The sequence below is a fragment of the Patiria miniata genome, unplaced genomic scaffold (genome assembly GCF_015706575.1).
Source record: "Patiria miniata isolate m_02_andy unplaced genomic scaffold, ASM1570657v1 HiC_scaffold_20, whole genome shotgun sequence".
Classification (NCBI taxonomy): domain Eukaryota; kingdom Metazoa; phylum Echinodermata; class Asteroidea; order Valvatida; family Asterinidae; genus Patiria; species Patiria miniata.
Window position 1 is genome coordinate 3,789,801 of NW_024037059.1, and position 18,179 is coordinate 3,807,979.

Genomic DNA, 18,179 nt, shown 5'->3' on the forward strand with positions numbered 1-18,179 from the left:
GATGAATGGTAAATATTGAATAACAAAAGTGCATTGAACAAGTTCTCATCAACAGAATTTGCGGTAGAGCACAATACATCAAGTTGAACATTACTCGTCCACATAGTAACGGATCCTAAATCAGCACTTAACTTTTCCATTTGAGGAAAACTGATGTTAATTTGAATATCTGGGGGTCAAATTGTTAACCTTTGGTGCTACTTTGTTTCATTCATTGATGAAACGACGAATTATTTTTTTTTTTAATACCGGCAGATGACAGGCGGTGCGAGTCTATGCGCTGTTCCTACGGATGTCAGGAGCGGGGGCGCTATTACGTCATGTGCATCTGCCCGGAAGGTATGCGAGTCGCCAGTAACGGCTATAGCTGTATTGGTAAGTTTTCTTTTATGAAACCTTTTATTTTAAGCCCCTTCTGTGTGCTATGCTCTTACTCTAACGGGTAAGACCCTACAGTTTTGGACTTTATACATAATATTAATACCTTAACTTTTGACCTGGGTTAGGAAAGGCACAACCATTCACTCCAACGGCTTAGGCATCAAAATTCGAGACCTTCTGACCCAGTAACCATTTGTTTTAAAATGATACCAATCAACTGAACTTTAAAATTATTTTGCTGAAATTAACAGAGAAACTGAAAAATACACACGTGGAGTTCAACATTGACTTTAATACATTTGGGGGGAAGCTGAGCTACCTGCTTCTCTTTATTATACCAGCCGACCACGGGACATCAGTATAGCACCATCTGCGCCATGTGGTTTATGAAAACAAAATCATTTACCGGGTCAGCTCCAGTTTTTTTTTATCTGGGCATCTGCGACCCAGATTTATCATTTTCGGTTGGTGCGAGTTAGAAGGGGGTTGAACTTGCGTACCAATCCCCTGTGGTTTCGCTGCCATGCATGGGTGCGAATGTCGTATGCGCCATGCCTTGCAAAAGACATGGCATGTTGCCGCCACATTGTTCACATCGATTGATATTACCTGTGAAATTATAGTGTAGATGGAGTGTTTTGATTATTCTTTTGTTTAGACTGTGTATTAACCTTGCATGATGACGCACCTGATGGAGTAGTATAGTTGCAACTGCAAAAGCTTATGTAAACTTTTATTCCTGCTAGTAATTTTAAATGCTTCCCTACTTTTCTATGTGTTTCTGTCTGACTAACACGGCTGCCTGCTACTTATTGTAGAGGTCTGAAACTTCGTGTTTATGGTCGGCTGTGGCGTCACGAGATGTTGGGTTGAGAGACTCCAACGTCAGAATGAGTCAATATAGTCTGCTACAGGAACATTAAATCCCACGAAGATAAGGCTTTATTAATGGATATTGGCCTTTGGTTTGGGGGTATTCAAGGCTTCTAACTGATTCTGAATCCAGAGATAAACCCGAAGCCGGAGGCGAAGCCTAGGCTTTGCAAATCTCCTCAAGACATCGAGACTCATGCCTTAAGACGCATTTCCCGGAGCGAATTTGAAATTGATTCATTGGAGCATTTTCTTGCTAAGTCGAGGCAAGATGGGAGGTCAACAACCGGTTAGGTACTTCCAAAGGTTATAGGTACCTTCAAAGTTTCAGGGTCCTTCCAAGGTTAGGTACCTTCAAAGAATAGGTTCCTTCAAAGGTTAGGCGCCTTCAAAGGTTAGGTACCTTCAAAGAATAGGTTCCTTTAAAGGTTAGGCACCTTCAAAGGTTAGGTACCTTCAAACATTATACCTTCAAACATTAGGTACCTTCAAAGGTTAGGGACTATACCTTCAAAGGTTTGGTACCTTCAAACATTAGGTACCTTCAAACATTTGTTACCTCCAAAGGTTAGGTACCTTCAAAGGTTAGGTACCTTCAAATAATAGGTTCCTTTAAAGGTTAGGCACCTTCAAAGGTTAGGTACCTTCAAACATTATACCTTCAAACATTAGGTACCTTCAAAGGTTAGGGACTACCTTCAAAGGTTTGGTACCTTCAAACATTAGGTACCTTCAAACATTTGTTACCTTCAAAGGTTAAGTACCTTCAAAGGTTAGGTACCTTCAAAGGTTAGGTACATTCAAAGGTTAGGTACCTTCGAAGGTAAGGTATACCTTTCAAAGGATAGGCACCCTCAAAGGGTAGGTATACCTTTAAAAACAGGTATACCTTTAAAGACAGGTACTTGAGCAGGGTGAGAAATCAGTGGAGGGATTTCAAGTAGCATTTGAACATTAATGCTCGCCATATTTGGCGTCGCTATATCACTCCAAGAAAAAAATCCTTTTCAACAATGAAGTCTTTGTCCATTGAAATAAAGGTTTTGGAAAAGGGGCTGAGTTGTCATGAGTAATATTGCTCTGTGTTGTCGAAATTCAGGACTGACACATGAAAGTTCCTGAATTAAGAAACATTCAAAAAGGTTTTTTTTCTGCGAGTCATTGGTCAAACCCTTTAGGCATCCAATGTGTTTTTCATTTCCTGCAGAATACTATTTCCTATACACGGTGCTCGTTTCCCCTATAGGCCTTGCGCACCATTTACCTACAGACGATATGTCTATAAAAGAGTTCCGTCAGACTTGATGTCATTTCTTTTTTCATGTTTGATTCACTCAATCTAATTACCAACATATGTTTGTGCTTGTAAAATGCCATCTCATTCCATGGAGATGAAGGCCATATTCACTTTATACCGGGTACTTTCTTTTTTTAAGTCCAGCGGATTTTTGGTCCAGATATGTCACGACCAAATACGAGGTCGATCGATCTTGTCGATTTACTGGAAGAGTTTGTTTCTTATTTGTCAATTTCCCCAATTATTTCGATTGCGGATATGATCGGTTATAAACACCGATCTGCTTGGCCTAATAACCATAGAAAAAGGTAAATTTGGCTTAGAGCTTTATACCTTACCACTCTTTTCAGATACGCTGTCAAAACTCGATATCAAGACCAAAGGGTGGTTCCATCAACAGGGAACGTCGGAAGCGTGCTTAGATATAAAAGAGAAATAGTGGATGTACAACAGAAGCGCATCGTGGATGCAAAACTCTAAAAGTGATTGCGAGGGGGATATACAGGGTGGTGCATAAAGATGGAAACCCACTAGTGACGGGAATTTAACCTACTTATTTAACTTGTTTGAACTGGATACTTTTTATAATGTAGTGAAGTAAAGCTCTTCAACCATACGTGGTAAAAAAAACCTTTTAATAAATAGCAAGAATACAGTTATTATGCAAATTGAATACAAGTCACCAAAATCATTGTTGTTCACGTTTAAGTCTAGTGCAGTGGTTTGTTTTTTGTTTTCAAATCAAGCACCGGAGCTCAGTCAAGCGGATGGAATAAAGCCATCCGTGGACAAACAGGTTTGGCACATGAAAGTTTTAACCTACTATATCTGGTAGAGAAAAAAATATGCATGTGCAATAATTTTTCGTCACTTATGTTTAAAGATTAATATTTTAATACCATTAAATTGAATTGTTGAAATATGCTCAACAAGTAGGTGAAAATAGCTGTCAAAAGTGGGTTTCCTTCATTTTGCACCACACTGTACATCTCAAGAATCATGCTTGATGTTATAAATTTTCTCCCAAATAACCCCCCCCACACACACACACACACACACACTTTTGTAGAGTTCTCTGTCACGACCTGATACAGACAATTAACGTTTGCGTGATGTATGTTACCCTGCCCCGATATGCGGTCGGTAAGTCAATTTCCAGGCTGTGTCCGATCCGGAAGGTGCTTGCCTTTGCGCTGTTCCTATAATAGGCACTGTACTCCGGGCGCCAATTATTATTTGCCAAGGCAAGGATGTTGTAAAGAACCTGAACATTATAGTAATTGTAAAAAAAATGTCAAGGTCGATCCCTTGAAGCCCTTGACTTTCCAATAGTGAATGCTTTTCGACAGTCTATAAGCCGGTTCATTTTCAACGAACCTCTGTAAGCTATTTACTTTGTCTTAGATTTATAGTGCTAAAAACTTGGGAGGAAGGTATGGATTTAAGATGGGGCATCAGAATCAGATGAGTGGCATTGACATTGGACCGATACCGCAAAATAATTATCAACACGCAAGCCCTTGCTGTGTGCCCAGGGCCTAGTGGGCTCCGAGTTGGGCTCCAACTGTAGATGGCGCTGTGTTGGCTAATCACGAGGGATGGTGAAGGATGGTGTCTGAAAGCACATGTCTAACTTGACCAGTCCTATCAATAATGTCTTCCTTCCTGTATTCGCGCGATCATCAGATAACAGATCACGAGCTAAGTCACCGAAGATCTTACGAGACCGATTAGATGTGCAGACGGATTACATTGCAGACCGGGAAGATTGTATGTACTTCCCCCGAGGTTGCTGACACCGGTCATAATAGATTTAGACCCGAGGAAGATACCGCGAATGTGTGATTAACAGGACTCAGATGATTACCCATCATGAGGGTCACCCAACTCAATTTCAAGTGTCTTCACTGGAGTATAAGGCATTATCGTTGCAGTGGAAGAGGTTCAGATGGTCGGATGGAGCAGGACACGAGGCTTACGCTTGCCAAGGCTTGTTCCGCGTCATCCTTTGATGAGCTGGTACGTGATTGAGCCCCAGGAAACCTCATTGCGGTTAAACGAGTGACACTGTATCGCAGGTGGTCTTGAACTAAGGCCCCCCCCCCCCCCCCCCCACACACACACATTACTGGAAATATTCTGTACTTTTGTCCAGTGGCGTATTGTTTTGGCAGGGGAACGACACCCCCCCCCCCCCTTGTGGCTTGTGCGCACTTCCCCTTCCCCGTATTCCGATCCCCCGCTCAGAATTCGGAGAAGAAACCAACAACCAAATCCACTGAGTAAGCCCTTGCAAATAGCACCCCAGATACACCACTGCAACAAAAGTACCACTTTGCATGAAGAGGACAGCACACCAGGTCCCATGATTTTACAGAATATAGACTGTCATTCACTAGCAGTCCTGTATATGAAGAAATTCATAATATTAGTTTTGTTTTTTGATGTTGCAAATGTTTCATATTCCCTTTAATGTTCAATTTGCGTCTTGGAAACACATCCTTGGCTAGCTTCATTTATCTGTGTATGCCAAGCAGTTTGACAAATCCACACTCCTTATCAAATTGGGACGAACTTCGCACAGGACATTTGTGATCGTGGCAAGTACATGTATGATGTTTTTCAACCTTGAAAGATATTTTGATGTTTAATTACTGTGATGTGTTAATGATAGCAGAGAGCAGGTTAACATCTCTCCATCAATTAGTGCTAGCCGGGCCCTCTTTTCAGTATACACAGGATGACATTTTATTTTTCATTACAACCGGCGTCGTGTACTAAGCTTCTAATGTGTATGTGATAATTAAGTTACGGAAACAGCAAAATACTTGGGTGGGAAGTTCCTCGAGTGACCGACTCGTGAGTGTTTTTCCTTTTCTCCCCCCCCCCCCCCCCCTTCCCCCCAGCTGATGCCAAGGTCAAGACAGGGGGAAGAAGACCGGCGCTACAGTGTCTCGGAGACTCCCAGATGAAGTCAATTGGAATTAGCCTCAATCCCGCTGTGAGAGCGACCGCCTGACCTTTTCGAGAGTTGTGTTCCAGAACTCACTTGAGGAGTGATCTTCGGTTATAAGTGTGCAATTATACGTCTGCTTTATATAGCGGGAGGCGTCCAATTTTCTCTTTGAGAATAATCTGAGAGTGTTAAGAGAATGTTTTGAGGGGACATGAAGTTACCCGAAAGGCAGCTGCACTTGGAAGTGATGATTTGTCCAATATTGTACCATGGCATTACTTGCACATCAAGATACCAAACAATAATGTGATACATTGTGCAAAGATCAGTTTGTGAGAGTTAAGGTTTTCGTGAGCATTTGGCAAATTCACTATGGCAAAGGGTACCTCACTGATTTGGAATCAAAAGCCCGGGAAATAGGCTACCACATTTGTACTGAGACTTGAAGCAAGGTTTGTTTTGGGTGTGGCTTGCAATTCCATGCGCACGTTGCTTGGTGCGTTGGGTGACTGCGAATAAACACTGTTGTTGCCGTCATAACACCTTATTACACAGATTTCTTTTTCTTTGTCAACGACTTCAGCTTCCATAATCGTTGTGCGTATGTTCATGCAGCTCAGGGAACTTCTGAAAGTGGTCGTTAGGAAACAACTGTCATTAGTTCCTTCTAGTTCTATCACCATGCACGTGTGTGGTATTTGAGTTTCGGGTGGGGTTAGGGTTAGCCTTAGGATTAGGGTTAAACCTTTCCCATATCAATGAAAAGAGTGCACATTACCACAGGCATAAAGGCCAAGGAAGGCCAACGTTTTACATTGCCAATGAGTAGGAAGCCTGCGCAGTCGGTATTGCTGGCAACAATTTATAAAGGACACGCAGTTACTATTTCGGACGAACCACAAAGTTCATATTGTATGGGTGATAGCTGCATTGTCTGTCATCGCGGACCATTTAAGAGGATTTCCCCCTGGGAACAGGAAACTGTCCGATTTCCCGAATGTAAAGCCTCCAGTATTTTGCAAATTAAGACTTTAATATTTCCTTCCAGATATGGAAACATTCTTCTTTTTTTACTTAGAAAGGTACCCCGAGAAGCTGAAGAATGTGCTTAGACATGGTTTATGCATGGATTGGTTTGCTCAGCTTTTTGTTTCTCGTATCGTCGTTCGGCAATTTCAACCCTGAGCCCTATTGGTCATCGTTCATTTTCTGGAAGCTAATTTTTCAATTTCTCTTCTTTTTTGTTGTTGAGAAACTCAAAACACTAGTTTAAACTTCTGCCTTACGGCTTTTTCTTCATGCGCCTTTAAGAACTGAAAAATCCGTTTTACTTTTCGATGTTTGCTCCAGCTGTCTTAGGAAGACTATCTACAATAGTGCACGTACAGTTATGGATTCAAGACTTTAAACAAACTTGCTTTGTATCATTGAAGAATCATTGCGATAATAATAGGTGAAAACCTTTAGCTGCTGATTCACTAATTCGTGATTTCCTAAACCGTATAAGACAGTTTAAATAATGATAACATAAATCAGATTCCTTAATCGGCCTCATTTCTTGACACTGAATGAACTGCTGTGTTAATTTAAGACCCTGTGATCCATATTATTCCACCACTAATGTAGAGTAATGCATACCATACAAATTATGTTAATTTTACTATATACAGGTCTTTCTATGTGTAACATAAACTTCTTTCATCACATGAACTTTATCAAATGTAAAAATTTTAATCGTTTCATATATTAGATATAAATTGTCTTTTCGTGTGTTTTTTTGTTTTGTTTTTTGCAAATACAATTACAAGATATCAATTTCAACTATCATTTTTTTCTACGATATTTCAATGCAGATATCAATGAGTGTGTGGAGAACCCATCGATATGCCCGTCAGACAAGAGGTGCCACAACACGTACGGCAGCCACATGTGCATGTGTCAGATGGGACTGAGCTATAAATTCATCGACGGACAATTCAAGTGTGCCGGTGAGTCAAGAAAAATTGCATTTATTTTCGAACTATGAAGCACCCAAAGAGCGCGAGCCTCCGCCAAGGCTGAACAATTCCCCGCCCTATTGTCAGTACACCCAAAAGAAATGCTCACATAAATGGTGAAGAATGCTTTTAAAAACAAATCCTGGATCTTGACCCAGATCTGGATCACATCCGAAATCTAATCGATTTGTTTTGTAGTAAAAGAAAATCATGCAAATCTGTCCGTAACTTTATCAGTTATCTTGTTAACAGACAAACCAATCAACCAACCAGCCAACCAACAAAATCCGATGAAGATATAACCTCCTTGGCGGAGGTAATTAAGAAATGTATTCAGAAGTGTACTAATGGCAAAGACAACATTAGAATGATACTGAAAAATCTTCAGAATGTGTTCAGGGTGATATTGAATGTATGGCGAATGTACTCAATTAGTATTGAACTTGGACACCAATGTGATGCGTTTTGAATTAAATTTTAAAGCCAAAGGATGACTCGGAAAACAATATACAGCAAGTTGTCTTTGATTGTGTTTTCCCGATAAATATCGGGTACCTCTTTAAAAGTCAATTCACAATCAAGAACACTTTACGTGAATTAGTGCAGATTTTCAAGTCTGTGTTGGCTTTGAAGGGACATTGCACATTCGTAAATTTCATCGTGAAAGAAATTCGCAGTGCTGTCTGAGAAAATGAGATGGCTGTTCGGAGCCACCGTAGTTATCCCTCTGATGCATCAGTGTCGACAGCCTAGAAATGTCGCAACTAGGAATGTTTGAGATCCTATGGTGAAAATAATGATGAGTGAGCATTCCCAATTGGTGATCCGACAGCAAAAACCTAGGATAGGCCTAGGGCTCTATAACGACATGCCAACCTCCCTTCCTTCTCCAGGTGCAAGTTGTACATTGTGGTTGTTCCATTAGCGCGAGGTATGCAAAGGATGAGGACTGTTAGAGAGTGCTTCCTATAAACCCGAGTAATTTATGTTCCACCACTTCCTATCTGGCGGTTCAACATTGTGACAAGTGCCCCACATTTCAAATGTCAAGTTGAATCATCTGTTTGCCATTGACTGGACCACTATAGGAACCTTTTTTTTTTTCGTGACAATTCTCAAGTCTAGTAAGATTTTATTGTATTCTTCTTTGCAAACTTAAAATAATAGCACCAAAAGTTTAAGTATTCTTTATACGTTCTACCACACCTTGGTATAACTTAGTATAGTCTGTCACGAGCCAATATGGCCCATCAGGCTGGCGTTTATCTCCGGTTTCTGTAGCCTGAAACGACTGAGAACATTTCTTCTACCCCTGGATGGGATGCTAAGTCCATCGCAGGTTACTCCCCAGCTAATGCTGGTACCCATTTATACTCCTGGGTGGAGAAAGGCAAGTGGGGGTGAAGCGGCTTGCCCAAGGACACAACATATGACCAGCAGCTGGATTCGAAACCCTAACCCTCTGATCATGAGTCACGAACCCTAACAGCTAGGCCACACTCCCCACGCTCCCCACACACTCTGGTAAAGTACAGCGAAAAGTGTCACCGTTGATGCATTTCCAAAATAAAAACGTAATTATAAATCTATATCACGTCATGCAATGCACAACAACATGCATGTTGTCAGGCTATTTAAATCGTTTCATATCATTCCTGAAATTTCCAATGCACACAAAGTCTTGCCAATGTGTAATTCGTTGCAGCCAGACAACATGTACCAATGTAGTCATATATAATAACAATAACAGGCATTTATACAGCGCTTTTAAACGGGGTATCAAAGCGCTTTACAATTATTATTACCCCTGTTCAACGGGCAAACACTCCTGAAACCTTCTCAACTCCCTGGGGAGCATACACGGCCGGTAGGCAGCCATTTCGGCGCACTTGGCCGTAATCAACCTCTCACAGTAACCAACTCTGCCCTCAAAAGTACCCATCTGCTCCTGGGTGGAGAGAAGCAATGAGTGACTAAGCGCCTTGCTCAAGGGCACACGCACCACAACTCCGGGCAGGACTCGAACCCACAACCTGCAGAATTACCCGCAGACCACAAATTCAATTCTCTAGACCACTAGGCCACGGCACTCCACATATAATTTATCGAGAATGGAGAAGAGGGATTAGTTTTTAATAAATAAAGGCAGCCCTCTATTTGAGTAGATGCCCCCCTTCACATCTTGAAGTATGTTCCCCTAGCGCTCCTATCAGAACCTGGAGAAAAAAAACCTAAAAACACTTTGTTTTAAAAGTTCGAAACCCACTGAGTACCCCTCCAGAAAAAAAGGCCCCTTTTGTTGGCCCCCTGAACCGGAGATACGCCGGTGGTCATTGGCGTCTTTTATTTAGAGGACCAGGAAAAATATTGTGAACACAAAATAGCGGAGTTTCTTAGAGAGCACCACTCATCATGGTCCTGGCCGGGTGAGTCATGCCGCTTCCGCCAGGGGAAGCACACGGCTTACTTCCTCGCGGCCCAGATCTCCCTCTTACCCCCATCTTTCTCTCTGTCTTTACCTCGAGACAAAATCTTGCCAGAACGGAATTGCCCATTAGTGGCCGGGCTTCCCTCGGTGGTTTGAGGCTGCAGATGGTTTCGGTCAAGCATGGTTGTGATGTGGTACAGAGTACTTATGAAATAAATGCAGCAACAAAGTTGATTCTACACCCACCCAATCACTCATGAAAAAAATTATGAAGGAAAAAGTTTCTTTGGAATGGAAAGATGCAGCATGAATGTTGTAGTCGTTTTTTTAAAAGTGGTGAAGACGAAATAAAAGCGCATTTTCATCCTGGATTGTTATAAAGTTCATGAGACTAATTTACGGTTTTGTGGTATTTTGTTGACCCCGAGTTTTCGATCCTAGACAACATTACCCAAACACTGGAGAAAGAAATCCAAGTGCACGTAAAAGTTCAGACTGTCAGAATTATTGGATATAGCAGGCCATCTATCTTATGTCGACAGCTCAGGCGGTCGTCGGGCCGGGTGGTCTAACCACAAAAATGTTAATTTATCTGTTACAAGAATATGTGCCGATTCTACAAATTCTTCAGTTGTTTCGCGATTTGTTTTTTAAAGTTTGCTTATTCTTTCTCACAGCGTCCATTATGGTATAACAAATAATAATAGTTATATCATTCGGTCCTTAGCAGGATATGATTTTTGTTTATGCGCCCATAGTGTCACCCATGGTGTTTCGTTCACAGTGGTATAGTTTTTAATATTGCCTGACACTAATAATTTACCTGACTTCACTGACCGTAACCGGGGCTGCGTATGTCAACCACCCTCATTGGGTGTTATATTGAATACTCGCCAGGGTACTAAATATCCAGCTGTTGTCCGCAATGACCACATGAATATAAGTAACTATAAGATATGTCATGTAGAGGGAGATATAAAATAATATTACATGAAGCGACGCTGCGTTGACAGGGTGTAATTATTACGGTCTCGATGGGGTACCGCGGGCATGGCAGAGCCGAAGTGCGCAGATCAAGTTCCTTAATGACTTCATTTCCTCGGGAAATGATCTAAACAAACAGGGCTTATTGAATCAAAGAGACTTTACCATCGAAATGTGTAATCGCATTTTTTGCAAAGACCCTGGGAATTTGCAATGAATTCTGCTGATCAAGCCAGAAAACCAAAAATGTGGGATATGAAAAACTATTTCACCCCTGTAGGCGTTCATTATTCATAAGGCATGGAATAGAATACCATTTTAAAAATGGCAATTATTGCTTAATTTCTTGCAGAACGTTGGTCCCGAAACTGCTTACGTAAGTTCTTTCCAAAAGAGGGTTACAGTTTGCTTCAGAAAAAAAATAAGTCAATTAGACAATGCGTTGTAGTTTACAGAATCAAACTGCAAACCATATTTTCAAACTAGTGGTATGATAAAAAGTAATGAAAATTTTGACCATTGTGATGTGATTCGATGCTTTTAAACTTTCAGTAAATGTGCGTCCATCATTTAACCTCGATTCCCCTGGGCAGTTATTCTGTGTCCATAACTCAGTCCTCAGCAACATTCATAATCAGAATAATATGTCTTTTAAGTGACGAATACTAAGTTCTAGTTGGTTCCTCGGTCATTCATCACCATCCAACATATTCTAGACGTAGGTCGTAAACCACGCAAACTTGATGTAAAACATTGGCAACCGTATGTATAGAGCTCAGGTTGACACGACACGGAGAGCAAAAGCTTGCTTCAACAGTTGGATCATGTCGTTAAAACCTTGCTTAATTTGTCGCTGGCTGTGAAAGAAATATTTTCTCTGACGTAAACTTACGGCAGGTCAGAATTGAGGCCTTAAGACATGAAGCCACCTCGAGTAGCTCACGGGACCCTAAATGGTCTAGATGAAAGTCTTGAACACCTCTCTGGAGATACAATGTGAAAAGCTTAACACAAAGGAATTAGTGATTTATGTTGTGCATAAAACATTCAAGACCAGAAATTTGATATACATCGTACTAAAGAGTTTCGATCACAAGATTAACTTTGGTGAGTATGTGTCCGAGTTCTTTTATGTCATTTCGGTTGAACTTGAAGAAAGCCCAGCTGTTAGTGCATTGTGCATCGGTAGAAAATTTACAACTTTATATTTGAGTTGATTTATCAGTTTTGGCTTCATCAAGTGGGTTGTCTTACATGATACGTGCGTAGAAGTAATTCTGAGCTTACTTTTCGGGTGGTGAATACGTCCATTGTTTAAGTGTAAATTGCATATGTTAAAGGTCACCATATTCTTTTCCTACATTGTTAGAGAGGGAGAGAGTTCTAAATTGACGCGCAGATCGAGCCAAAAATATGTCAAAGAAAAGCTGCCCTCGAAAAGCCTACGTTGCCTCTTCATGGAAAGAGAAGCATCAATTCCAATTAAGACATTCATCAATATACCGGGACCGGAATTTAACCAATTTGAATTCGGTAAGGGACGGGTTATGATGACTCCGTATCGCGTTAAATGTGATTCGCGGACATCCGGAACAAGTGCGAGCTTTTGATAGTGGTTCGTCAAAGATTATCAGTTTAAAAACAATCTGGTTTAGCGAAGCCAAATGTTAAGTCCCATCGATTATATCTCTCTTGCGTATGGAAATCATTAATGTAAAGCGATTCGCTGATATATATGGTTACATTCAATATAAGCTGTATCATAGAATTAAACTTTGAATCTTAGAATTAACCTGAATCATAGAATAGACGTGACTGCCAGAAAATGGCATTAAGAATATAGACATTTTATTTGCCGACCCGTGGTCGGCACTTTTACCTACCAACGTTGCAAAAATATCGAATAGTTATAGATGTTTCCAAACATATCATTCAGTTGTTGAAAATTCAAAATAGCCAACATACGCTAATAAAGACTTCATGTGCCTCTTTCTTACATTATAAGTGTATTAATGTGGAATGTTATGCTTAAATGTATGCCCTTGTTTACGAACTAAGGAAAGGTCTACACGAGTCTCTTTGCCAGGAGACTTTGGCTTCAGGAAGGCTTTGCACAAAAAAGGGGATCTGTAAAGGCGGTGAACTTGAAGACTATCTAAGCCAAGAGGTCACAGAGGTCAAGTTGGCGACCTCAAGACACTAGGTCATGGGCCAGCCAGGTTGCATTCCATCCCCCCTTGAAAAACATGTCATTCCACCGCTTTACATACATCAGCTATCGTCGCCATAAATCTTCCGAATTATAGGTGTGCATCGCCGGGATGAAGAACTTCTCTGTCAGTCTACTACAACTGATATCGTGGTCTATACACTTTCTCTGGCTAATGATACGCTCAAGTATGCACTTGGGCCGTGTTTAGACAATAATAACGGCGGGCAACATTTCAAGGAAGCCACCAACGAAGCTTAGTTTCTTTTTATAAGGCCAAGGCTGTCAGATATATGGTCCTGGTGACTCTGTAACTGTAGCCTTGAACTTTTTCGCAAAAACATCAGAACAAGCCCAAAACTGTTTATGTTTCGAAGATCGGCAAGATCGGCAGTAATTCATCCTGCATGCACTTTGGTATGCGAAGTGCCAAAATCAGGTCAACATTTTGCGTTTGCAAACAAAACTGGGCAAAGCTTTCTTGGAATGCTGGTCGTTCGGTACGGTTATGGAAAAAGTTTCAAATGCATTTAAATGGCAAAACTTGCACGGAATATTATTAGGCATTATTTTGACCAGGACTAATCATACAAACAAATATTACCCCAAAAAACAAGTACATGAACATTAAGAAAAACAAGCAAACATAAAAAAAAAAAATGAGCAACAAATAAATGAAGAACAAGATCAATAAGGAGACGGTTATAAGAAGCCTGATAACTCAAATCTAAAGGCCTAGTACAGTTTATATCCTCTTATAGACTTAGGATGTTCAGCCGGTTACCGGTTCTACTCGGTTCCAAACGAGGAACTGAAACCGGTATACCAGTCTTTGTAGGAACCGGGTATCAACAAAGTTCGGTTCTGAGTTCTCGAGACGTAATTTTTCAATAAAATCCAAACTTTTTTGGGGGGGGGGGAGTGTCGAAGCGGTCATCTATCCTTTAACCTCAGGTAGTACAAAACGTGCATTTAAAGTTTATGTATAGATCTCTTGATGGGTAGTTTCACAGTAGATACAGTAAACATTTCTTAGTGTTAGTGTTGTTAAGGTCTTTGATGGACACCTTTAGAGTAGAGAGTTCAAAGTGATAGTCACCGTCCTGTTGCCTGTTTCTTGGGGCGTAAAAAGCCAGTAGTCAGCACTCGCTGAGCTTTGAAAAACAAACTGACCGTCACTCAGTTCCAAAAGTAAACCAAGTTTACGGTGTTTTTTAAACAAAGATAGGGGTTGTGGCCGCACGTCCACCGACCCTTCCCTCAAGAAACCTTGTCGTGTTGATAAACATTTATACAGTAATCTTGGAGGCCCAGGCTGCGATGACCTCAGTGGATAATTCACTGTGTCAAATTCGTTGTAATTGGTGATTTGTCCTATAAATCAAGTTGAAGGTCAATCATATAGACTCATCATCAGCTAAGTTCGTTTGTCAGATTTCGAGAAATGGTGACACATGCATGACTGTTTTTTGTGAGCTCACTTGCTGAAAACCTGCAGCCGATTTCACGAAACAGTGCGATTTCACGAAACCAATTTAAATATAACTCTATTTTTGTCTCAGATATAGACCGCTTGCAGATGCGTTCGATAATCGACGCGCGAAGGCGCGCGACGCCATGTTGTGGGACAAGCGTATATCTATCTATGCACATTTTGTCCCATAACATGGCGTCGCGCACCTTCGCGCGTCAATTATCGATCGCGTCTGCAAGCGGTCTATTGCGCGTTCCGCTTCCATAATTTGTATATCGTGTAATTGGTTAATATTTCACAAGCTGCGTTGACGCGATTCTAACATGATTCTACTGCGAGAGGTCTATTATTTCTATATCTACTAAGCAGTACCAAAATGGAATGTACTTTTCTGTTCGACTTATTTGGAGATGCGCCAGCAGCACGCGTACTGCCTACTGGATTTCCGCTCTCATGAGTGAAATGTGTGTAGTTAGTCAAAGATTACATCAACGACACTTTAAAAAAGCTATAATCTAATCTTTCACCACAGAAAACATCGTCATTCATCAAAGTTGTTTTCCATCGTGCCCGATCTTCCTGTCGGAGGAAACTCTGTGCCGAGCCGTTAAAGCTTGACCAACATTAGACGCTCGCCCAGACAATAACCTTGACATCGTTTATGTTTGGTTAGATCCTTATTTTAAACCAACTTCCTCCAAGTAAAAACATAATACAGCTGTCTTAAAACGTTGTTCAAGGACACTGTTTCTCTGCTACTTTTTTTCCAGTGAAGGAGCAGTTATCATACTGATGAAAGACGAGCTTCGTAAAATGCAGCATCTTAGATTTAGGGACTATGAGATTTTCACATTTTCTGCAACTTCTACTGCTCTTAAATAAATGTATGAAAAGTATTTGACATTCCGATTTGGTTAAATGTTGAGCATTTTTTTTTTTTTAATTGCCATGTTTTTTTCTCGGACAACCGAGGGCGCTGTTACTGTCATGTCATTTCAGGAAGACACCTACTTGTTCAATTTAGGGGTTTTCTGTTTAAATTGTAAACCCCCAAAAAATTGCTCATTAAAAACATGACTTTGTGTGAGATTGCGTTATCAGTTCAGTCCCGACCTTGTCTTCATTGTCTTCTCCCTCAAGATGTCTTCCAGTGTTCGAGTGACTGTGCTCGTACTTTATTAAATAATCCATATTTCGCTACCAGATGGAATTTAACAAGAATGAATAGCCAAATGAAATAATTAAGACAGAATCCTTCCCTTTTTTAAAAGATGTATTGTATTTGCAACTTGAACGAAATTATTTCTCGTCCACCAACAGATGAAGACGAGTGCGCCACCAGGCGGCACAACTGCCACAAGGACGCCATGTGCACCAACAGGGTTCGGGGCTACAGGTGTGAATGCCAGCCAGGCTTCGCAGGCAACGGCACCTACTGTGTCCCAATAGGTAAGTTCACCTCACTGACCTTTTTTGCGAGCCCCTGAGCGTTTATACTGAAGTTTAAAGTTTATAATGGGAATCAAACCTTATTACCAGAGTTTTTGACCAACAACTGAGGCCCAAAATGACGGTTTGACACTGAACGTGCAACAGGAGTACCTGTTCTACATAACCCCGATGACAGACACAGGGAGGGAGAACAACAGATCCTTTTGGTCCTCGGAAGTTGGGTCTTTTGTTGGAAACGGTCCTCTGTAGTAAGTTTATGTGCTTAGTCGATGGGAGAATGTTATATTACAGGGACGAAGGGAAACACAAAGCATTGTCCTCGAGAGTATAGTAAAATAAAAGTGTGCAACGAGTGCAAATGCACACAATTATGCAGATTTTTTTATTTTATTTGTTTAAATAAACCTTCATTTTCAGCATTTTGTTTGTCCAAAATACTTAACTCCCACCTTGGCTTAAATTCGAGGACTCATCTCTTGCTTTAGTTTCTCATGTTGAATTCAGACTCAGTGTACAAAGAGATTTGTATAAATTACACAGTCCGTCGGACCGGGAAGAGAATTTGGGACAAAACAACAATGCATTTACATACATGCCTAAAATACACTCGATGGGACCGAGACGGTTTAAAAAAAAATCCCAGACACGTTGACACAGAAAGGAACTCGAAGAGTGACGAAGCGCGAAGGAAATGTGGCAAACACTATGAAAATATACTCTTGATGTAGGGGGTCAGTTGTATCGACTGAGTTTGATCGGATCGGAGTGTGATCCTAGCAACTTCCGTTACAGAATGGCGTTCCATGATCGCGCCGATCCTAAAAAAAAAAAAAGGAAATTAAGTAGGCCTACATGGACAGTTTGACTGCAGTTTATCGGAACAAGATCAAGTCTCGTCAATTTCATATTATGCTAAGGTTTTCCTGTCTAAAAGTAGATTCTATATTTTATAGGTCAACTGGAATTGTTTCGAATACACTTTAAAACATCCGGGTCAGATTGACCCGGAATGCGGGTTCTTTTTGGCTCAGCCCATTTCCGGGTCAAAAATGACACTTTTCCCGGTGTTATTTTGTCCCGGAAAAGTCTTATTTTGTCCCGGAAACCATTTTGACACGACAAAAGTGTTATTTTGTCACGGAAAAGTTTCATTTTGACACGAAAAAGTGTCATTTTGTCCCGGGAAAAAAGTGTCATTTTGACCCGGAAACAAAAAGTCATTTTTGATCTGAAAAAGGGTTGATCCAAATAGTACCCGCATTCTGGGTCAATCCGACCCGGATATTGTTAGAGTGTACGGCAGTCTGCAAAAGGGTTATTGATATATCATTATTTGCGCTTCATGATGTGGTCAAACTAAAACGAAAATAATCAAAACGTTACCTTTGAATATTCAGATTACAGAATGCGACTTGGACCTCCGTGAGTGTAAAGTCACTCCTCGGGAATTGTCCCAACCCTGTGCCAGTTTCTTATTTATCAGAGGTGGAAGACCTTTTACCGTCTGCCTCACGTTTTAACCCAAGTGATCTCTCTCCCTGTTTGTTTGGCAAATATTTTTCAATTTCCTACAAATGCATTGGCAACTGACCCCTTGGTGTGTGATCTATCACGGGCCCAGGGCTGACGGGGAACGGTCTGCCGAGGCTGCTGTCCATCCCCGAGGTTTATGGTTGTGGTGACTATGCCCCATCAATCAATGCCTCTCCATGGATCGCACGACTCTAATGATTCACATACATTTGGTAAAACCCTCGTCAACTGTTGTGTGTTTTTGCTTTATTGAAGACACACGGAGAGGGGGAAGTACATTCAGCACCCACCCCCATCTGTCATATCTGGCAATGATCTCATCAGCATATTCCCCTAGGTAGATAGCCCATGGATTACCAAAGCAGATCAAAAGAAACCCCTTCAACGTAAATAATTTCTCACAGTTTGAAAGTCCCTATCGAAATTTGTACCCTTTCTGTCAATGTCAATATAGCAATTACAAAATTAATAGCCTGATCAGTGTCTGCTACCCACAGGTGTTTTCCTAGCTTGCACACACTAAACAAGACACTCTTTTCCGGGTCAAAAATGACCCGTGGAAGTGTAATTAAGACGCGGAATAGTGTCGTTTTTG

At 41.0% G+C, this 18,179-nt stretch overlaps 1 protein-coding gene across 1 annotated transcript in view; it reads left to right on the forward strand.

Moving 5' to 3' along the window:
* LOC119728478 overlaps window positions 1-18,179 on the forward strand; it is a 75,718-nt gene that overhangs the window by 38,123 nt on the left and 19,416 nt on the right. The window contains exons 5-7 of the mRNA XM_038200736.1: window positions 256-375; window positions 7,361-7,495; window positions 15,920-16,048. Coding sequence (XP_038056664.1) covers window positions 256-375; window positions 7,361-7,495; window positions 15,920-16,048 — 384 coding nt within the window. The remainder of the gene's footprint in view (window positions 1-255; window positions 376-7,360; window positions 7,496-15,919; window positions 16,049-18,179) is intronic.